Consider the following 23,827-nt stretch of genomic DNA (forward strand, 5'->3'; position numbering starts at 1 on the left):
CATATATAGTACATATGCATTATATAAAATATCTAATTTTATATACTGTATTGAAGCTACTGAAAAACGTAAGTTGAAGCCAGCTGTTTACGAGTTATTAGGTAACAGCCTCTTTCCAGCATCTTCCCAAGCTGCAAGTCTACAGTTGGATAATGCTAAGGAAAAAACTGCTACGTAGCCTTAAAGTTATTTATTAGTACTTACCCTGTACAACCCATGATTTCTGGTCCATCAAAGGAGAAGGGATCAGAATCGTCTGGCTCTGACCTCATTCTGTATGTCTTTGTCAATACTTCATTTGTGAAGTAGTCATTTGGTTCAAAATGAAATTCTAATGTGAAGCTCTTAAAAAGAATTGCAGAGCATTAACGTTAGCAACACATACCTTTAATTTCTAAATACCTAAAATCTAGAAAAAAAATACACATGGAGGGAATACATCTACCTCCTCCGATACTGAAATAGTGCATATACGTAACTTGTTCTAGAATTTGCTGCTCAAGTTGTGCAATAAATCTTCAAATGCTTTCATTTACCATATTGATCTTGTGTTTCCCTGTACTTACTAGTTCACATACTGCTTGCAGTAATGACACAAGATCTAGTGTACAACTCTCTCAATGCAACCTATAGAGAGAACTTCTAAATTTAAGATATTAATGCTTCTCAAGCTACCTGATTTCTGGCAAGGGAATTATATCCAATTATATGCAGCAGCTATACACTAAGTACCTGAAGGTATCAAAATTTAAAGGTCAAACTTAGTCATAAGATATTAAGGCCTAGTTATTAATGCATCAGAATTTGAAGGTTAAATTAAGTATAAATTCATTCATATGGTACTGCAAGACTAGTACTAGTCTTTGTACTTCCTTCAGAAGACAAGAAGCAGCTACGTATTTCTCATGGCTGCCATAAGACAACTGGCTATCACAGAACATGCTACTAATATACAAATAAATCTTCAGGTAACACAAAAGTAATCTTGTTTAATAGGTTAAACTGACCATAGGCTGTCCAACTTCTGAAAACTTCACTTTTATATCTTTTAAGTGTTTCAGGATAGGTTCATCGTGTTCCTGCAACAAAAAACACAGGTTATTCAATTTCCATGATATTAAACTGTACACAGATTTAAGACCCTGCAGAGATGAAAAGCCAGTTTTAAAACGAGTTTTACATAGCACAAGAACCTTGTTAAAGCACCGAAGCACTTGCATAAACTTGACCAGCAGATGGCAACAACGACTGCATGGAAAAATTGTCACTGTAGTACACAACCTAAATCCACTGCAAACACCAAATACAGTTTTTAGCAGTGTCTAATACACTTTTGACGCCCACAACCTTGTAAGTACAGAAGGTATATTAGTACGATAAAATAAGTTCAACAAATAACACAATAAGAAGGTATTTCAGAGTGCTTTGTGCTCTCAGTTGACATCCAAGTACTTGTTCCATTTTTGCTCTCCTAGAGACACATCAAGTAAGGTACTGTTGCTAATCCTTTCTTAAAGACACTTGGATTAAATATTAAGACAACTTTAAACAAGCCTGGACCACCACATACCTGAACCATATCACTTAGCAAGTCCACGTTCTTGAATACTGTCAGCCAAAACTCAGGAATTCCTTTAGGGTCTTCTTTTTCTTCATCTTTTTTTTCCTCTTCAAGCTTGGCTTTCTCTTTCATTTCCTCCTTGATAAAAATTTTAGTTTTTATTAATTTTAAGACAGTGACCAGAAGGTTCATTAAGAGTTTTATGCTGATACAGAACAGATTGTCACATGCATGCTTTAAGCAATCAAAGAATTATAATTATTATAAGTAATCATTATGCGCCCATTTTTAACTTTAGTTACTGTATTAAATCTTATTTCATGGTAAAGGTTGAAATACTGATAAGAACTGATTAAGATACTCACTGAAATTTCCTCTTCAACATCTGCTTTCCATTCACATTCTTCCTCTGTAGGTTCATAAATTGCATTGATGATTTCACTTCGCTGGAAGATTAAACCAAGAATATGTTCTGTAACCAATAATGTCCTAACCAATAAATTCCTAATCCTAAACTTACATAATTAGTAATGCATTAACTGTGTATCAAAGCTTCTTCTTCCAGTCCTAGAAGACAACTCAGCAATTAAGAGCTTTTTAATGCACTAAAACAAACACCAAAGTTCCAGAAAGGTTACCACATTATCTGATATCTGCTCAATTAACAAGATGAGACCTGGCATATTAAAGTGATTTTGGCAACCACAGAACAAACTGAACCTTTCTCCCCGTTAATCTTAGCTGATATACGCATGCATGATAAAGCTGTATCAATTGAATTGCATGGGCACATACAAGACCAAAGTAATTCAGAACATGAATAAGCTTTCAGTTTATATTACCCTGTGTTTTAGCTAGAGCTTTTACATGCAAAACAGATTAGCATTAAAATACCTTGTCAAATAAGGGCTGATAGAGAGCAGCATACTTTCTTTCCAGCTCATGAACTTCCTCATAGAACTTTGCTTCTATCTGTGCACACTGAACTTGAAGGTTCTTGAGAGCATTCACACGTCTTTTAACAACTTTAGGCAAGCTGAAAAATTCAGTGACAGAACAGTTAGTAACACTGCATTCTAAGCACATGCTGACCCCTCCTTACCCAGTCCCCTTGCAAATTAACCAACTTGCATCAAAACAGATTTGACACTCTATTTTAAGTTTTAGAAAGCTGTATAAATCAAAACTATGACCTACAAATATAAACTATCACCCATTGCACCATGCAGATTGAAACTGTTAGCGCAGGCTTTTAAACTGAGATTTAACCTCAGTTAGAAGCAGAGTATCCCAAATACCTGGGTTTAACCATTGTCAATCATGAGACAAACTTGTACAACAGAACTTCATACTAAAACCCAAGTTTTACATTATCAACAAGCAGCATAGTAAATTCATGTGATGAAGCATAATTAAAAAAGGTCTTATCACTTATTGGCTTATATTATGAAAGAATGTTCAAGACAATCAAGCTGTTCTTTGCTAAAGAAGGTAATCTTCAAAATTCACATTTTTATTTCACCAAGGCAAGCAGCTGGTACTACTGCCTTCTAACATATTAACTGTCACTCCCAAAGCAAGCCAGAACTGGTTTGCTAAATGAGCCACTGCATTATACATATGTAAAAGGAAAGCAATTAAGGCAATCTTCATCATAAATACTTGTCAGCTACAATTCTTTAAGCACTAGTTTCACTTTAGCAAACTATGGTAATGTAGATTTACTGTTAGGACAAAGTTACATACATGAAGGTGACATGTGAGATTCATGGGGTAGATTGCTGACAGCCTCCCTTGCCTGGGAGGTGGGACAAATTGGTTACAGAAGATTATCATGTTAACTTCCTATGTTTATTTTATTTAAGCAGTTGTGCGGTGTGATTTAGAACACAGTAGGGAACGACTGCTTTTAACTTAGGACCAGTTTCAGGTTAGAGGAAGTAACCAAGAACATATTAGCTTAAGTTACACAATGAGGGTTCATATTAATTACTAAAGCTCTTTTACATCTACCAGATAGAAAAGCACATCTTCCAATACCCTTGTTCACTTTAAAATGCAGAACCCTTCTCCTCAATACCTTTATAATCAACACGAATGTATTATTTCTGGTTGCTAAGATGATATGCATATAACCATTAAATAAAGATTTCCCTTAACCTTCCAATTTGGGCAAAAGTACATCTGTTACACTAACTACCAAAATGCTTAAATTTTGACATGTATCTTCATATGGGGTTGATGCCATTTTCTCATTACTCTGACATTTTTTAAGAAGTTAGTCAAGTTAATCACTTGCTGTAATTTTATCTTCAAGTACAATATCAGATCCAACAGCAACTTAAGCATAAAGTTCTGTCAGTTCAAGAAGAAGGTGCTAAGGAAGAAAATTAGTATGACCACACAGTTGAGTCATACAATGATCGCCCACTTAATGCCACACACATTCATTTACACTATGAGTACTGGCCTTAACAATTGCATATAAAGAACTAGGAAATTCCTAAGAGGTAGTGCCCCATACATTCAGAATGCTCAGTTCCAGTATGTCAAAGGAAAGATTTTAATCCCTTTACTAAAGAATCTACAGTCTTTTGCATGTGTCAAAGCTACATTTCATGCCAACTAGTGCATCACTATTTGTACATCAACTACCTTTACAAACTCTGTACTTTTTTTATAAAAAAGAAAAGCAGCTTCATGAAAGGGACAGCTCTTAAAGTAAATCCAAAATAGAGAAGCAGACCATGAAATCTGAACCGGACTTCACAAGTACAACAATGGCAAGTAAAAGCTGTTGCTCTAACTACAAGCCACTAGAAAAGGTTGTCATCACACAAGAACAGAACCTCCTGTGAGCAGCTGATGAAAATTCTGCTCTACTAAAGTATGTTTCATTAGAATTATTGTGGCCAGGTACAGGTGAAGAAGTTACTGGATAGCTGCCAAGCAATTAGCAAGCTCTAAGCCTGAGCAGACAGATGTTTTCCTAGAACCTGTTTAGTTTCCTACCAGCTTATGCATCTAGCTCCTTAATAGCTCACATAACTGGCGTTTAGGATCCCAGATTGCTGCTGACTTCTGTGTCATTGCAGTGTCTAGACTCTGTAGATGACTAAACTAAAAATAATACTTGGGAAGACATTTAAGAGCCACCTGTAAAGCCTGGTTAAGTAAGCACGCATATGTTGAGAAAGTGCAGACTCAAGTTACACACATTTTCCAGTTCTTTTCATATTGCAAGCTAGGTAAGTGTTCAGTACAGTGGCAAAGTTGCACTGCTTTTGTGTTAAAAAATACACTACTGTAGTTGGAATTGATGAAGAAATGGTACAGTATGTCAGAGAGCAGCTGACTAGAAGAACACCATGTAAATCAATGTTACCACTTTTGTTCACTTGTTAGGTCAAGGATCTGAAAAGTTAGTAGACATTAACTGAGATCAGAAAAAAACCAAGAAAAATACTGTGTATGGAAAGCCTGTAGTGTACAATATCAGGGCGAGAGAACGTGGGTACCCTTTGACTCCATGCTCTTACTTGGACCAGTATTTATTAAGAAAGACTGTTAAGTTAAATGGGCTTTTCTTCCATGCTATCATCTGTCACAGAAAAATGGTATTAGTAGGAGTAGCAGCAATAGTAATGCTTGTTACTCAGTTCAAGTCAATAGCAGTGTAGGACTGCATCACAGCAAGACAGTTGTATGGTTTATAATTCCTGTGGATGCGGTGAAATGTTCACATACAATCAGAAATCATACAAGAATCAAAAAATTCTCTGTTAATGCAGACCAAGTAAGGAGACCACAAGATGTACTGCTAACAATATTCCTGATTTTATTAGCTAATGCTTACAGTCTAACAAAAAAATTACTATATTAGAAACAGCAGGTCTCCAGGTATTTTTCTGTACTTAACTGATTTTTCATGATTAAGGCAAAGCTACAAAAGACATTCCAAGTAGCAGCAAAATATCTTTTAATAGTGTGATATAGTGACTGCATGAGACAAGGTCAGACACAGTAAATATTAACATTCTTTTGTTCATAAAACCCCAAATAAAAACTCTACAATCCTACAGACGGACTATATCAGTTTTCCTGCTATCTGAGCAGTGTAGTCTATGACTGAACAGACAATACTGTTCAGAAAGCAGAACTGTTTGTATCACTACTCATACTGAACAAATATTGTACCTTTCTATATAGCCTGTAGAGGTGCCTACCAGACCATCAAGTCTTTCCTGAAGGGCTGCAAGAATCTGAGGATTTTGCATCATCTGTACAGTCAACTGCCGAGCTAAATAAAAAAGAAATTACATTAAGTGCATCTTTTAGACTTATCTTGAAATAAAAGATATTTAAATACTACAAAAGAGCAGCACATTTACTATATATACACCTGTAAAAAAGAAAATAGGCAAAGTAGTGTTTGAAACACCTTTCCATTTGGGAAGCATGGATCAAATCCATCATATTCTGCACACTGAAACAGCACCTGGATTAAAACGGCCACTCTTCTGCAAGCTGAGTTTTTTGGGTTGGTTTTTTTTTTTGTTAAAAGCGAAGGTTTCTCAATGCCTCTGAAGGCATCAGTTTTGCCTTGACCGCTTTTACTTTAAGAAGGGAATAAAAACTGGAATGGGGATTTTCATTCCATTTTAGGTAAATGAAAAGAAACAAAACAATTTCAGACTTAGACTTGTAAATCCATGTTTGCCTAATTTTTCTTGCAAAAGAATAAATTATTCATTAGTCTGACACATTACTGACTACTAGGTCCTTGAAGTCTTCACCATCTTTAGAAAGCACTGTGTCCAAAATGGGAAACCTGCTTCAAACAATGAAAAACACACTGATTCCTAGCCTAAGATTCCATTATCCATATTAACATCACCTCCTCTGCTCAAAATTTGTGCCTCAATCTGTGGAAATGAATTTCACAACATTGTGTTTTCAATGCTTATTAATAACTGATTTAATACTAATTAATAACTGATCATAAGAATTTATGGTCAGTTCTTATCATGCTATTTTGCCTTCTTCCCCTTATCCACAACATCTACCAATAGGCAGAAGACAAGTACTTGGCATTCCTTATAAGATACTACGTTTATACAGCATTCTTCTGACACATTCAAATTAGAGTGAAGGTTCTGAATCCTTCTTGATGCATAAAGCTTTTAGAAATAGCATACCATTTTCTATTTCTATTCCCTTCACTACAGTAACCATATGCAAATATTCTCTTCCACTTGTATGTCCTAGCACTGAAATTCCATATACTGAAAAGTAATGTTTCAAGTGACATCCAAAAGAGCAGTCTTGTTTCTTCATAACGATTGCAATTAGTTTATATTACCATGTATAGCTGTAATTATTTCTTAAAAAGGTACTACCTCACATTAGTCAATACTACTCCTCTTGTCAATGTATCTATTTTCTCTGGTCTTATTATTCTTAAGTCTTCCCTATACACTTGAAAACCTCCCAAGTTGTGCTATTTGGGTCTGTCGCCAGGTATTCTTTATTACCAAATCAGTATACATATCACACATGGTATGCCTATGCAAACAGCCATATCCCCTCAAACTGAGATCCAAACACATTCTGGTTTGCAAGTTCTTGGATTTACGAACACTACTTCTTCAAAGAGCTTTCTCCTTAAAGTATGACTACTTAGTGCCCACAGAACGACTTCTGACATGCTTGACCAGAATTATCTAGATTAAAAAACAAACAAACAAAAAGGTAAATCAGTATAACCTAAGGAAAAATTGTGCATGAAGGACACACTAGTAAACTAGACAAGCAAGAATTACAGATGCAAAAACTGCTTAGCACTGTGTCAAGTTTCCCTACTACTGAAACATGTTTCCGATTTGTAAAAATCAGATTTCTCTCAAAAAATCCCTCAGATCCCATTACAATAGCTGGAAATAATCACTAGAAAATCACACATTATTCAGCTCTAGGTTCCTTTGCAACAGCTGAATACCTACCATTTAATTACTGTAAGCTGTTCTTCAGCTGACCAATGCATTCCCCAGAATTTTGCAATCCGATTTTGGGAAGACTTCTTTCAACAGATATAGCAAAGCCGCTAACATCACCTTGAGCAAAACTGTCATACTTTTCCTTAGTGTTGTATTCTGTTCAAGCAATCACATTAGGGGGCACTATCAACAGTCCAAATCACTTTATTGCAGAGATTATTAGTTATTTCTTTTGACTGTTTGCTCTTCAAAATTCTGTGTGTGCTCCCAATCATTAACTACAAAGTATGAATAAGATCATTAAGATAGACAAAAGCATTCTGATACATGTTCTTTTTTTTTTTTTTTGCTGGGAGGGTAGGAGAATAAAAATTTATTGATTTTACTCATTTTAAGAGTAACACTACGCATGATTTTTCTTCTGTTCACAGTCAACTCAACAGCAATTACTGAGCAACCGATCAAAAAATAAGAGCAATACACATACATATACAGGCCTGATTTTTTTCTACATAAAGCTTCACATTTTCAGCTTTTTGACGTTAGCTTTGAAAGAATTTACTCACATACCCACCATAATCCTTTCTTTTCCAATTATATACCCTTACAGGTAGCCAGTGCTGCCCGAACTGGCACTAACCATGACAAAAATGAGTGAATGCACTAATGAAAAATCACACAATTGGAAAACAAACAAAAAATCTCACTTCAAAATTTAAATACAGTTGTGCACCACTAGTTATGTTTTACCATGTCCTATTACTTGAAGTAGTAAAATCCTTTCAATGCATTCATTAGAAAGCATGCATGCAACTGCTTAGAATTTTCAAAGTTACCTTTGCTGTTGGCGTCTTCACCAGTTTCTTCTTCTTCTACTTCTTCAACACCTTCCATATCCTGTTGATCAAGTTCAGACTGTTCTTTGCTATTAGGAATATTCAGTAACAGATCAAGTTAATTTTATAAAATACTATAATGAGCTTAAAGAGCTCAAATTAGAGATCATGTGGGTATAAGCAAACTGTTGCATTGGTTTTGATCTATGACAATCTAGAAGTCTAAACAGCCAAAGCCAAATTTGTCTTTATAGATTCAAGTTTTACATCAGCAATCTCAGAACTGTTTAAAGAGCTTGCATTGCAGCTTTCCAGAATTTTGAAGAATCCTTTTTACAGAAGAATTCACTCAGCTCCTGTTCCTATCAACAAGTCAAAGCCTTTTTATGCTCTATACATTCTCTTTGCTAAGATGTGCAGACCTTGAGAACTGAGGGTAGGTTTACTTAAACTATACTTTGCCATAAAATGAGCAAAGTATAGAAAAAAATCTACATACAGTAAAACAATAATAATGAGCAGTACTAATATTGTTTTCCCCTCTAGAATTCCAACTAACATAGTATATTGACTAGTGTCTTGTCTTAGTTTTGGATTTACTTACAATTAATAGCCCAAACCCAACATAAAACTTCCACATGCTATAAACCTCACATCTCGCCACGGTGTGAAGATCATTACCTAGATCCTGTCTGTCAACTATCTGGAGATCACAGCCATCTGAAGTACAGCAAAGGACATAGTAAGAGCCAGAGTAACCTACAGATTTTACTTACTTGTCTATGTCTGCCATTTTCCTAGATTTCAAACCCTAGAGGAGATAAAGTAAGAACAGCAGCATTAGATGTCACTTATAAGGTCTACTGGCAACTGCCATAATCCTAACGAAGAAAGAAACAAACTATGTCAGTTTAAGTATAGCAAAAACAATCTGAAGAGCGGCTTATCTCCTATATGCTTTGAGCCCTCACTTTAAAGCATACAAAAATACTGAAAAACTGTTCTGGTTTAGAACCAGCAGATCCACTCATATAAATCTAAGTACCAGCAAAATTCCATGTTGCATTTCTTATCACAGGACTGTACTAGGACCACAGATTGAAAATTAGTCTTGTTCCAGTATAAAATCAAAATATAACCCAAGAAAAACTGAAGCAAAAGGGGTGCCAGAACCATGTTGGTAACTGTTTACTCCAGCATGTAATTGCAGAGACGATACATGTAGCTAAACCAGTTCATTTTAATACTAAAGAAGACTTTTGCAGCTTTACTTTTAATCTCAACTTCACAAACATAATGCAAGTAGTTCCTCAGAATACCCAGAGAATAATATGAAAGCTTAAGTAAAGAACTGATGTCAGGTGCCAGGCTATTTAACAAGACCAATTTCCATGTCCTGAATGATCAGAATTTCCGTAGGTATCTCAGTGTCATCATAAACACATTCCAGACATAATAATGAGAAATATGTTGAGACTACTGAAAATCTTGCATACTACTAAGCAGCTACATTCACAAATGTATTACAAGATGAAAAACATCTTCCATCAGCAAAGCCATACTTCAGTCTGTTCTCCAAAGAGATTTTTTTGGGTAGCTTCAGATCAGAGACAATACTATGCACAAGAAAACATTGTCCTATTAATGCTTAGGTCTAATAGTTCAAGGAAAAACAGGTACCAAGACTAACCTATTGGCCCAGGAAGCATAGAAACTACTGCTTTAAGTCCCCATTTTAGCTGCTGCCCAGTAGGCTAAACATTTGAGTTTAATTCAGGAAGTTTAACTCCTTATAATGCACTCCAATGAGAATTCTAGTCACTGTTGTCCCAGTAAGATCAGCACATTAACAGTCAAGAAGAGACGCATTAGAATATAAACTTCAGAATTTAACACCAACATTCTAGGTATAAAATAAAATATAACAACACATTATCCTGGTGTTATAACTACTTCCTAACAATTACATGGGAAGGAAGTATGATGTCTTCATTTGAGACCACAGCTTTACAGTTCCCGTTAAGTATTTAGGAGACTGCATATAATGAGAAAAGTTCAATTCCCCAGTCTGCAGGAAAATTAGAGAACTAACTAATTGTCAGTTTATTTCAGAAAAATACAGTATTTGCTACCAAATAGAATGGTAGCACTGCTGTAAACAGAAGGACACCTAATAATCCAGTCAGAAATTGAGGAGCTCCAGTAATATTTTTTACTCATTTTAAGTTTCTCAAAATTTAGATCATGTTTGCCTGTACAGGGACTTCAGGTTTACACACAGATGCAAGCTTCCTACATAGCAATTCCAAAGACTGTCCTCTGGATGCCATTCTCAAAAGACAGCACAGACCAAAGACCTACAGATACTGAAAACACAGTACAATTAAAATTCTTAATTTAGATACCTCTGTTTCTTGAGTGACATAGTTAGCATTATTTCTGATGTGCAAAAGCTCTTATCCATGAAAAATACACAATCTTTTCCTTACACATTTCCTTTTAACTTGTTCTTCACACAGGCCCTTTTCAACTGACAGTATCACTGTACAAATGAGCACAAGATGCACAGCTCATCTGTCTTTCATCATCATAGAATCATCACAGAATATTAAGAGTTGCAAAGGATCTTAAGATCATCTAGCTCCCCTGCCATGGCCAGGGACACCTGACCCTCAACCATGTTCACACATTTTTATGCAAATGTGACACTGATCACATGCAATAACTATTATTGCTCCTTGCAGAGCCCAGTATTTCCTCTCTCCATTCTCCCCAGCAAATACAGTTGTCACTTTCCATAAAGCTAGAGGTAGTGCTTTCAAAGGTGTGACCAGTAACGACAACACGAACACCAGTCTTACCAAGCCAGTGGCTAGTTGAAACAGCAGCTGAAGCACCTTAGATACATATTTCCTGAAAAAGACCAACTTCTATGGTTCATTTAAACTTTTCTTTTTTCTAAATAAGATTATGAAATGGGCTATGACCAAGTCATGCCTAAAAACTTAAAAGCAATATCCCATCTCCAACACTGGCCATTAACAGATGTGTATTAAAAAAAGTAATGACATGGCAACAATTCCCCCCAGAAACACTTTTAGCTGTCACTCACATTCAGGAAAAACATGCTGGCTCAGGAAGTGCAGGTATTTGACAACATCATAATTTTTTATTCCATAAAGTAGCCCTCAGCTTCCTTGAAAGCATGCAGGTAAGCTTATGTTACCACCCAGGCACCGAAGCACTAAAGTCCTATTTCTGAGTTGCAACATTCAGCTCAGGCATCATAACCAAGTCATATTTTTTTTACACTGGGCAGCAGTGTGGCAGAGAAATTCTCACCAGCAGTCTCTGTGTTCTTGAATTCCTCAGCGGGCCCTCATTTTCACCATTGTGAACAACTACCTGTCATCAGCAACGTTCATCCTTTCACTGTTTCCCCCCCTTTTTCCAGATGACTTATGGCCATACTGACGGCATTCATCTCATTGCAGCACCCTGTGGGAGTCCAGCGCCTGCTCCGCTTTCTCCTCACTGCAAAGGGCCGTTGCTCACCCTCTGCTTCCTGCCTTTTAAATGAACCATGTGAACACTACGTTTCTCAACTATGGCCCAGTTTACTCAATGACTTTGAATAACATTCTTCAAAGATTTTTTTTTTAATTAAAACAGACTTATCAAGCAGCTGTCAACTTCAGAACTCCCTCTGGTGTGTTCCTATCTGCTTCATCCCATTTCTCTTGCTCTCCTTGCATCGCTTTTTCATGTTTGATCCTTTAATCTTGCCTCCACATTTTACACAACTCAGTATCAGAACGTTCGCAGTTGGAAAAGTTCTTCAGCAAACTGAGGAGATACTACTGTTTGTCATGACACTATCATCTGCCAGCTCTAGACAACAGTTCTTGCGTGAGGATACAAGGCATTATGCCAACAAAACTATGTTGGCAGACACTTAAACTAATCTGTGCTACCCACTACCATGGATATGTAGCTGCATTGCATTTAATTTATTGTCATGTACTTAACCATAAGCTTCGCTGCAAACAGTTCAACTGGTTAAAAAGAAAACAACCCCATAGACAGAAGAGCACTGAGAAAATACAACCCTTAAAAACAGCCTCCACTATTTTTGCACAATGCCTGATACAAGATGCCAGTCTAATATCCAGAGCTTTGGATACAGTATGTACCATAATCAGTAATACTAAAATATATCACAGCAGAATTTATTTTGCAGTATCTCCCCAAAACCAAGTATTTGTAGTACTCTGCTTTGCACAAGAAAGATGTAGCCAGTTTGTTTCAGAGGTAAATTTAGCATTGGGAACGGCAGCTGCACCTTGGCATGTGAACAGGAAGAAGCATTCACTGGCTTCACTCCTTCAAGCAGTTCCTGGGATATACCAGCTCACTAGTTGTCCATGCAGGATCATAACAGACCTGGCTACAGATGGTGTTTTACTGCAAGCCTCAGTGTCTAAGTGATTGCTCTTGACTGAGATACTACTTAGAATCTATGCCTTCTGACTGCAGGAAGAGGCTTATGGGTGATGATAAAGGGTAGCCTCCCTCCCTGCTCAAAAGCCAGCAGACAAATAACCTCCTTATTCATAAAGTATTTTCTTTTCCTGTTACTTAAAACAGCTACAACCAGCAGGCACTGCATTATGGTCAAATACAGAGGTACCTGGAGGCCTCACTTATGCTTTGCTGTACTCTCCAAGAATAGGCAGAGGAAAAAAACAGTTGCCTTTGCAGGGCTTTAAAGAGAGTACATAGGAAGTTCGTGCTGCAAAAAGGAATCAAAGCCACGGAAAAGCAGGCTACACAGCAACTTTTTCAGACTAAAGTTTAAAACCTCTTTCATACGGGTAGCTTAAGCTTGATCACAAGCCTGCCTGCCATCACAAGAAATGTGTCCTTTTTCAAAACAGAAAGGTTAGAAGATTGTTAATCTAGCACAAGCTTAGCCACAATCGACATTGGCACAATTCCCTAAAAATTTAAATTTTACTAGAACAGTATGAAAATTTGCTATCATCATGATGTCCAGAGGACAGTGCACTTCTCTAATCTGTCATGGCTTTAAAGAAACGTATTTTGATAACATGCAGAAACTAATAATGTTATTGCCTCGAGCTACCTATTAGTAAGCTTCCAGTTTTCAGGGGTTGTTTCTTCACTAAGTAATTTTGCTTAAGTGAAGACAAACACAAATTGTAAAACTTCAGCCCTCCCCAGTCTTTCCTTTACCCACAGAGAAGCCAGTCAGAGTTTGCATAGCAGCACCATCTGTGTTACAGCCAGAAAGCAACAGCTCTGGTGAGAGGCCTGTTCTTTTTGAAGATCAGCTCCAAGTGTCCCAAGTAAGCACGGCAGTATTAGATTACCCTGACATCCACCCAGCCTCAGGAAGACAGGTCAGGGAGGTGAATCAAGAATCAGCTGAGGAGGCAAGACATTCCTGAGACAGCTTTTCTCCAGCAAAACAACAGTTTCTGCACAAGCCCTAAGGCTGGAAGGCAGCCAACAGATCTCAGCTGTTCAGCATCACTGTAGATACCACAAAGTGTGTCTGTTCCCTCCCTTTCAGGAAACACTCTTTCCCCCTTCTCTAGAGGAATTGCTCCCACAATTAGCTTGCAATAGCAAGTAGAAGAAATTTCTCAAGTAGTTCAAGGGACAGAAATGGGCTTTTTAAGGTATCTGACCCAAACTACTTGCAAACCTTTCTTACACACATCTTTGAAAACAAAAAAAAGATCTGCCCTCTTGCCCAAACTAATTTTTTCAATAGTCAGTAATTTCAGAGCACTGCAAGTATGTCAGCCTGTTCACAGACATATATATATCAGCCTCTCTCTGTCTATGGCAAGCCTTGTGCAACTGAAAGCAATATATTAACAGAACATGCCCAAAACAAGTGGACTCTATATGGTATTAATAAGCTGCAAAGTAGTATAGTAAACTAAGTGGACTAAGTAATATGTCAGTGAGAGAGGTCCAGCTAGAGGACAGCTAGTTGTATAAAAAATTATCAGGATTAAGTCCTATAAATTATTTGCAACGTAAGCAGAAACCAAAAGTGCCAGACAAATGACATCATATCACCCAAATTCAACTCTCACTACACACTGGGAAACTCAAGAGCAATATATTCACTGGAAGCAACTTCAAACTGATGTTCTTGCCTAGCATTCCACAAGGGCAACTTGTAACATTTTTCTTTATATAATAAACCTCAAAAGCAAAGAAAAAAAGAAAAAAAAGAAAAAAAACAGTCACGTAGAGATCCATCAAAAGACAATCATTGCCTGTAGATGTTCAAAATAATTGGGCTAGTTTGCTCGCAACTGCTAAGGTTTGTAGCTTTAAAGATCTCAGATGCTCTCCATAGAGCAGTTTCATGTCAGAACTGGCTGAATTGTTTAAAAAGTGCACAGTACACGGCATAGAGTTACAGACTTCAAATTTTTTTTTGCAACAAGACCTAAAAAATCCATCTCAATCATTTCACAACTGGTAGAAGCAGCTATGGTACCAACCAGTGGATAGGAAAACTGTTACATGAGAAAGGATCATACAGTTCAGTAGTAACTAGGAAAGCATTTAGCTCCTCTTCAAAAAGAAGCAACTGAATAATGTATCAGATTTTAAAATGCATTTTTCAAAAAGGAATCAAGCAGAAGACCAAGTGTTTCCTTTTACTCGCCTGAACAAAATCATGAAACATCTATTATCATTAGTATGGAAATTAGTCATGAAACAAAGGGATATTGCACCTATCACCAACACAGGCAGACAAGCAATGCATTACAAACAGATTTTATCATTTATACTATGGAAAAAAATGCCTTCTTAGAAAAGCTGAAGGTCAGCAAAACATATCCAAAAAATAGTCTCTAAGTGAGCAGGGTACTCCAATGCTAGCTATCACATCAAGATACCCATCTATTTGATAAAAGACGTTATCAGCAGCTGAACTCTCCAGAGACAATTTCCTTTTATTAGCGCCTCAAAGTTCTTTTATTAACAAAAGATTTCCATTATTGTAGGAGAGCAAAAACTGACAAAATTAATTTCAGTTTTCAATTCCAGAGTAGATAATTACGACTGTCCAAACACAAGCACAGAAAACAAGAGTTTGACATAATAAAGGCTATCGAGTTCTAATAAAGAGACTAAGGAACTAATGGTCAATGGAAGTAAAGAATCCAGGCTCCTCAACACAATAACAAGAAGCTGCCGTTGGACCCTTGCAGTAATTCAAACCTGTTTCGTTGCAGTTTATTGCGCAATCACCAACTCATCCAGAAGACAACCAACAGCAGATATGCTACTGGCACAAGGATATATGGGAATTTTTAGCAGAGCCTCAAGTGAGGTCATCTAAACCAAGCAAAGAAAGGTAAGAAATTCAGATGAGTAGTGGTGCTTCAGAAAACACGAGAACTTTTAGCTGCTGAATTGTCCAGGATGTGAAGCACTCGCATCACCACAGGGGAGAAATGCCTCCTTCATTAAGGGAACACAGAGTTTAGCTGACTGGAACATCGCCTGGCAGAGAAGTCAATATAACTGACAAATGCTGCTGAAAAAGGTTATCATGGTTCTTTCTTAACTATGCATAGCCCCTTCCTTTCATCAACAATGTCTGAACAGCTGGGAAGTTAAAAAAACAAAAGTGCTAGGTGTTTCTTTGTACAGGACTGGACCTGTACAGGACAGGGTAAAGAAGCAGAGGCCACCATAGGCAAGTAGCTTTTATAACAAAAAGTTTAAAGTTACTTTATTTATATATAAAGTTTGAAGTTACTTTATGCTATAACACCTTATCTTGTGATAACAAAATTGAGAATCTCTCTATAGAGCATAAAAATACTAAATCATGATAATGCTGACCAAAGTAACAAAACAAACCATCTGCTCTCTCCTCTTCAAGTGGTATTTTTTGCTTTCCCTAATTACTCCTGAGGTAAAGGCACCAACATCAACCATTTGCCAATACAACTGTGCTTGCAGCCTCTGCAAAATACATGTTATGGCATGAAAACACAGATTTTTCACATTTCAACTTTGAAGTGCTCTACAACTTGCATGGGAACACCAGTTACATGATGGGAAAAATGCAAATTCTTCAAGGCAAAACAGAGTTGTTATGATACATACATATATATATATATATACATACACACACACATATAACTCAGTTACTAGTAACTGCAGGGCTTGGTTTCATTCATGTGGAAACACTTCTTGGAGCTTACCCCTTGTTTTTAAGTCAGGCAATGAAGATTCAGTCAATGAATGCTAAACTCCTCTATTTTTGTAACATTTTTATTGCATTGTAGGTAGTGCCTGTTCACTCGTGCAGTAAAGAAGTCTCCGTAAGTAAAATGACTACAGAACTGTAATTTAAAATCTAGACTGAATTGTTACCTGCATGTTTGTCTCTGCTACTAATTTGAGCTCCCGATCACGTTCTAAAAATAGGGTAATTAACACACAATGTGGCCTTTGTTCTGCATGCCAAGAGTCTGTAGCAGAAAACCTACCAATTCCTATTTAAAACAACCTTTCATTATTAGATAATACTGAAACAAAAGATATTTAAAACTTTGTAAGATAGTATTTCTCTTTACAATTCATGTTGGCACAGGTATTCAGTTTGTGAAAAAGCGTCCAAGTAATACACTAAAAAACTAACAAAGTACTCCAGGTAGTACTGTGCATTTTAACAGTTTAAAAGATAACTTTGTTCATGCCACAATATTAAATGAAGGAGAGTATCAGTTAACTACAGAGATTGAAACGTAATCAAGTACAACCATAGTGGCAGTTACACTACCTGCAAGATTCACACACTGCAGCATTAAAGTTTTTATATAATTTGACTAAAGACATCTAGACATCCTTATCTGAAAATGAAGTTAAAGAAAGCCACTAAAAATGCGTACAGGTTTCAGCTGCGTGTTTTTGCTGGAACATCTGGCAAATGCAATACTTCATTTGTGCCCCAAGAAGCCATTGAAATTCCTAAAATATATTTAGCAACTTCTTTGTTAAATCCAGCTCAATATTTTTTCCATGGAAACAAAGCTATTACTAAACTGCAAACCTTAAAACATCCAGATTTCAACTAACAATCTAAAACTCACTACATAAAGAACACAACAACCTAACTTTGACACCTTGTGGAGTCTCAGGGGTGAGATGTCACAATTGGTAGTAAGACCAAACAGAAGTATATGCATATGTGCACGGTTATGGTTTTCAGTAACTCACTTTCAGATGAACACAGGTGCAGAGTTTAAAAAGCATTTGTAAACATGTACCACACCTGTAGAGAAGAACTTGAGCAAAGGAAATTGAGATTTCAAACTGAACTTCATAAGCTTTTTTTTTTTTTTGCAAGTTTCAATCAATCATGGTTTTGGCACGAGCAGAAGTATCCAATACCTCTGTGACAGTGAAGGCAACGAGAGAATCAAGAGGCCATATCATGAAGAGCTCATAAGTTAAAAAAAATAGCAGTCTCATTTTTAATGATGTCACTTGCACACACAAGAAACAGAATAAAGCACTTTATATCAGCTTATATCTAATAACCATAGAAGTTAAGATGAGTAACATCCAAAACTGGAGTATCACAGAGATAAGAACTACTTAAAAAGGTGACCCAAACAAGGCAAATTAGACAGTTCTAAAATCTAAAGTAACATATATTAAAAGAAGCAACTAAAGCTAAAAGGTCAAAAAATTGCTGGGTAAAGACACAGATACAACTGCATGCAGCCCACTGAAGACTGCTACTCAACATGCACTAAGTAATCAAGACCTGAAATGAATGTGATGCCTAAAATGCACAAAGCAAAAGATGATCATTCTGTACTTCAGTAACATATCCTTAATAGAAATACTGTATTCACTGCTGAACACTCCAGAAGAGAGGAAACAGATCAACTCAGGGCCTAGTAACATGAATACTTTAGGAAAAAGAGCAGTTTAAATCTGAGATTAATAGTATCTGAGAGGTGAATAATGAAAAGTGAAAAAAAAAATACCCAAGTGAAAAGGAAGTTCAAGAAGAACAGATTAAAAATTGGTTTGAATGTAAACAACTGGTTCATTTCATGTCACCTTCCATGCTCCCCCTCCCTCCAGCCTAGCCTTCCAATGCTTAAAACCAGAGCCAGAACTAGGCTCTAGTTAAAAGGCAAGGAAACTTCATCATGGGCAAGTCATCCTACAAAAAAAGTGAAAACTGCCCCTCCTTCCTTTGAAACATCTCATATGAAACAACATATCTAGATATAGCCGTGTTCAAGGCCAGGTTGGACAGAGCCTTGGCTGACATGGTTTAGTGGGAAGTGTCCGTGCTCATGGCACTAGATGATCTTAAGGTTCTTTCAAACCCTAAATATTCTATGATTCTATGATAAAGTAGTGGACTGAACTACTCTTACCACAGATGGTCAGAAAAGCCAACAATATTTATGATTCTAACCTGGGTCTTCAAAGCCTGGGTGTTTGGTCCATTCTAGATTTTAGGTACCTGCTTAGTCAAATCTCTTAACCAGAATTTCTAATATTTAAAAATTAGAATAATTCTACTATCTCTAAAACTAATTGGTTGCAATTTAGGTGAGGGTGGTGGTACGTTTTTAAAGAATAAATGTCAAATCAGCAACTGAACACAGCTGCAGGTACACCCAGAAATTGAAGTCTTCTAAAAAGCTACTAAGGATCAGCTGGTAGTATTTTATTCTGAAGTCTACAAAGACCAGCTGAAACTGCTGATGTTCAACTACCTACTCATTAAAGCTCAAGTTAAGCTTTAAACTGAGACACTGCTAAAGTATGTCTGTGCAAATGTACATTTAAGCACACATCCAGCACCCAAACGCATCTGTATTTTCCAATACTAAAATCTTAACAGCTCTGCATCTAGGAAGGATCTCCAGTCTAATGTTTGACAGTAGTTAAGATGCAGATTGTGTTTTCATCATACATAAATTCATTTAAAATATTAATCTTTAGGGAGAACATAAATTATTTCAAACCTTACGTTATGTATATTTTAAAACTAAGGAAGAAGTAATAAACTAAATTAGCAAAGCTTTTTTTTTAAACGCAAGAGAAGTTTTAGTTTGCAGTTTTCCTGAAAAGATCGAAATTACCATTAGATAAGTGAGATTCATCATGAAGATTTTTTCTTTGCATTAACATTGTTGAGTGTAGGAAGTCCTCAGAAGCCTCATGCATTGCTTCTAAGTAGCTTAATTTTTCAGAAGGTCATCAAATGAATCCCCAAGCAACTTCTGTGATGCCTTCCAGGCACATCTGGTTTTCTAGACAAATTATGATATTATAACACCAGACCTACTCTCCAGATCAACTATGTTAAGTGATGAGGAACTTCACTAACCTCAGAGCTGAGAATCAGCTAGATTGAATTAACTTTAACTATAATCACTTTTGAGCTCAAAGTAATTTACAAATTAAAACTGACCTATAAGCACTAAACCCATCATCACAGCCATTTCTTGGATTAAACACTACTTGTACAACTCAGTTCTGCTCTATTATTTACTAGCAGCTTTCCTAATAAGTTAGATGGAAATCAGTCACCCAGAGAAGAAACTCAGAAAGACCCCCAAACCTAGTAAAATGCAAGTGGTATTAAAGTCTTATTTCTGTCTGTAAAGTACTATCTTCTGTACCACACAAATACCAAAGCACTATCAACTAATGGAAACACCCAGAGCTGAAGTCCCACTGAACGTGTATACAGATGCAGAAAACCAAACAGGCATTGAAAGAACACCTGCATCTCCATTCTCTGATATCTGCCCAATTCCTAAAGTTTCCCAAAGAAAAAAAGGACATTCAGTTTGAGATACAGCATGTTTACAGTTGCATCACAAGAACCTGAAGACAAATTGGGTTACAACCATATTAACAGAAAAGTGTAGATACCACAGATATGGTCATTACACCCCCTGGTCTACTAGAACAAACTGGCTTTCACCAAAGGATTCAATCAAAAATTCATAACAGATGATATCTGTCTTACTTCCCCTGAGATTTCTCACTACTGAAATTCAAATCCTGAAGTTATTTTATTCCCCGGAGAAATACAATTTCTGCCCAAATAAGCTGAGTTCTCCATGTTATAATTACTTCAGCTTCTAGAAGCTAATCGAATAAACAGATTTATAGCAATGCAACAATATAGTACACCTTAAAGATCTGGAGTTCTGTATTAAAGTACATGGTCTCAGCCTGGAAGACCCAGGTCTCACTGAGGGTTGTGAAAATTCTGTTAAACTGCAAGACTGTTAACAACTTCATAACATACATGCTCACAATAACTTGCTTTCGGTTTCACTTGTGCACACATGTTGATTATCAATTATGAAAGCAGCAAAATTAAAAAAAAAACAAACCAAACAAAAACAGAACAACTATTTCCAGGGTGCTCAGAAAGGAGACCACCACAACAAATCCTCTGGCTGCTCCTAAGAACAGTTTCTGAGTGAGGTCAGGGCTAGGTGAAACACAAGACTGGCTGTACACACAGCACTGCAGCAGATCCAGCACTCTGGGCACTTCCTGTGACACTGGGCTGGCTGCACAGATGCAGGGAAGTACTTCTGTGCACTCCCAGCAATCCCAACACTCACTTCCTAGTCCTGTGAATGTCAGGGAAGGACCAGGGGCTCTGAAAAACACCAGACCTACCACCTGTGCACAAGACTCTCATTCTACAACCCTCTGTCCTCAGAAACCAGCACACATGATATGCAAGGTCTGCCAGAAAATACAGAAAAAACGGAGAGGAGTTTGCTAATATATATATCTTGCAGGAGTAAGTGGGTCACACAAGTTTAAGTTTGGGTATTGATGACTTATTCTAAGTACTTGTGTCAATGTTTCAGGTACCTGAAGCCTGAGTGGCCTAAACTTCTGCCTGGTACAGAAGCACGTAAGCCACTCATATTTCAGTGTATGCAGACTTCAAACTCTGTTTTGCCATAAGAATTTAGTTCATTTCTGAATTTACAAGAGACTGGAAGCCACTCACCTTACTTCAGTCCAAGAGCAGTGCTTTTATCATTCTTTGAAGAGCTTACCACTGAAAAATGTACCACTGGAAAATGGGCACAGCAGGATGACCACTAGCGTTTTTGTCAGGAGCTACCTACAGCTGTTCACAGCCTTAGGCCTTAGCTCTCCACTCATTTTATTTCATAATTGAATAACCAGGCACTATTCTCCTGCCTTTTCAGTGTAATGTCCACCAACAGACATCAAAATACCAATAGAAAGGGGGAGGAGAGGAAAGTATTTGTCATACCTTGAACACCCAATGTCTGCTTCTCTTAGCTTCCCCAAAGGAGTTAAAGCATGAAATCTAAGTGTATCTCTATGGAGCTTCAAGCAAGAGGACACGCACAAAACTGGAGTGTGCTTGGAGTTAAAACTCTAGAAGATGGTAACATATTAATACCATAGCACAGTCACTTGTAAAACGTTTGTGTCCCCTTCTGCAAGCAAATGTGGAAGGTTTTGTATTAAATATTGAAAGCCTTGTAACATTGGTAGTGTAGGTCCCCTACACATCCAGGACAGAGTAGACAGATATATACGAATGCTAAATGAAAGCCAATACTTCTAGTCATAGTTACTAGATCTGCCAAGTAGTTTCTTAGCCTTCCTTGGTGACAGTCATCATGCACCTCTTGCGTTTGCTACCGTGGACAACGGGCACATCTACAACCACCTACAAAGGCGGAAAGCAAATGCCTTATTTCGGGTGACAGCAGCTAGCAGGCACCCGAAGAAGAGGCGCGTCGAACCCCAGGAAAACCCTGGTTCCCGAAGCAGGAAGCACGAGTTGCCTGTCCCCTGCCTGAATCTCTGGGTCCCCCTGCCAGTAGCAGCACAGCACAGCACGCCCCGGCCGCGGCTGCCCGCACGGGAGCGCGAACAAGGCGCGGGAGCCAGCACAAGGCCACAGCGCGCTGCCATCGCCCTCCCACCCCTCCATGTGCGCATCCACCGTCACCCCCCAACCCCTCCCGCCGGACGGACACACACACACAGACACGCACCCGTTCCTCCTAGTACCACTTTCCGGCCTCGCTGCGCACCCCGCTCCGGCCCCACGTGTTGCCGCGCTGACCCTTCCCCCCCTCACTTCCCAGCGCCGGCCCGAGCCGCGCGGCCCGTTCCGGCACCTCCGCGGGGCGCGGCGGGGAGACCGGCGAGAGGCGGGGAGGGCTCGGAGGGCAGAGCACACCGCCGAGGGGACGGGCGAGCCCCTGCGCTGCCCCCCCCCGCGGGCCGCCGGCAAGAAGCTCGGGGCGGCTCGGGCACTGCCGCCCGCGGGGCCGCGCTAGGCCAGGCCAGCACCCGCGGCCTCCCCGAGCGAGAGCAGGATCCAGCTGCCCGGCCCTCGCCACCCTCACCCCCCCGGTGCCCGGTGCTCCCGGTGCCCCGCGGCGGGGCCCCGCCCGGTACCTGCGCGGGCCGGGTCTGGCGGTGACTCAGGAGCGAGGAGGAGGCGCCCGCGCGGCTGGCGGTAAAAAGGACCCGAGCTCCCGCCGCTCGCGCTCATATAGAATTAACGTCACCACGCAAACCCCCCCTCCCCCTCCCCCGCGCGCCGCGGGTCTCCTGGCAACGCGCGAGCGAGCGCGTTTAATCCCCTCCCTCTCGCCGTCACACCGCCTCGGGCGCGCGCCCCGGCCGGTGCGCGCCCCCGCCGCCGCTGCGCCGGGCGGGACGTGTGTCCTCGCACGTACCCGCCGTGCACCCCTGCCCGCCAGCCTGCCCGCCCCGGTCGGAGGCACCCAGAGGTGCTGCCCGGCATGGTGGGCCACGGCGTAGCGCTCAGAGTACACTGCTGCCCCGGCCACTTAGTGCTGCTGTAAACCGCAGCGGGGAGGGGTTCTGAAGGGGCCTGAGCAAAAATAGAAGTTAGTCAAACGGGTAAATCCCATTCACACAGGCTACCACAAAACCGCAGTCGGCACTACTTACCTTAAACGACCAGGCTGAAAACCATGGTGGTTCATGAGTTTCGATGGTTCCTGCCTCAGCCAGGGTGGACAGCCTGAGGCAGCAACAACTTCAACCCTCCCATTTTAACCTCCTATACTTGCCTGCCAATCACCTAAGCAGCCTGGTTTCCTGCAAACACCTCTCATACCTGACTGCAAGCTCCAAGTGAAGCCTTTCCTAAGAGTGATTCCTTTCCAGGGTTTCCCTCTCATGCGCATGATCTTGAATAACAGCATGGAGCACTCTTGGAGAAGACATCTGATCCACAGCAAACTTAGAGAAATGTAAAAGTCTTTGAGAGTTTTAGCTCCTCTCAGCTGGAATGAGCTGGTGATTTCAAATGTAATTAGAGACAGTTGGGA

At 39.0% G+C, this 23,827-nt stretch overlaps 1 protein-coding gene across 3 annotated transcripts in view; it reads right to left on the minus strand.

The window, feature by feature from the left end:
* Nucleotides 1-23,465, minus strand: part of NAP1L1 (nucleosome assembly protein 1 like 1) — a 29,818-nt gene extending 6,353 nt beyond the window's left edge. The window contains exons 1-9 of one of the 3 annotated variants that reach the window (XM_005147900.3): nt 23,445-23,465; nt 9,170-9,204; nt 8,394-8,482; nt 5,759-5,861; nt 2,456-2,597; nt 1,927-2,007; nt 1,571-1,699; nt 1,008-1,079; nt 205-344 (exon numbers count right to left, since the gene is read on the minus strand). In XM_005147900.3, the coding sequence (XP_005147957.1) occupies nt 205-344; nt 1,008-1,079; nt 1,571-1,699; nt 1,927-2,007; nt 2,456-2,597; nt 5,759-5,861; nt 8,394-8,482; nt 9,170-9,186 (773 nt within the window). In that variant the 5' untranslated portion in view covers nt 9,187-9,204; nt 23,445-23,465. Of the gene's footprint in view, nt 1-204; nt 345-1,007; nt 1,080-1,570; nt 1,700-1,926; nt 2,008-2,455; nt 2,598-5,758; nt 5,862-8,393; nt 8,483-9,169; nt 9,205-22,513; nt 22,609-22,922; nt 23,080-23,444 lie in introns of those variants that run through there. The other 2 variants (XM_034062721.1, XM_034062722.1) reach the window with 2 other exon arrangements.
* Between the last annotated feature and the right edge of the window lie 362 nt (nt 23,466-23,827).

The sequence above is a fragment of the Melopsittacus undulatus genome, chromosome 5 (genome assembly GCF_012275295.1).
Source record: "Melopsittacus undulatus isolate bMelUnd1 chromosome 5, bMelUnd1.mat.Z, whole genome shotgun sequence".
Taxonomy (NCBI): Eukaryota; Metazoa; Chordata; class Aves; order Psittaciformes; family Psittaculidae; genus Melopsittacus; species Melopsittacus undulatus.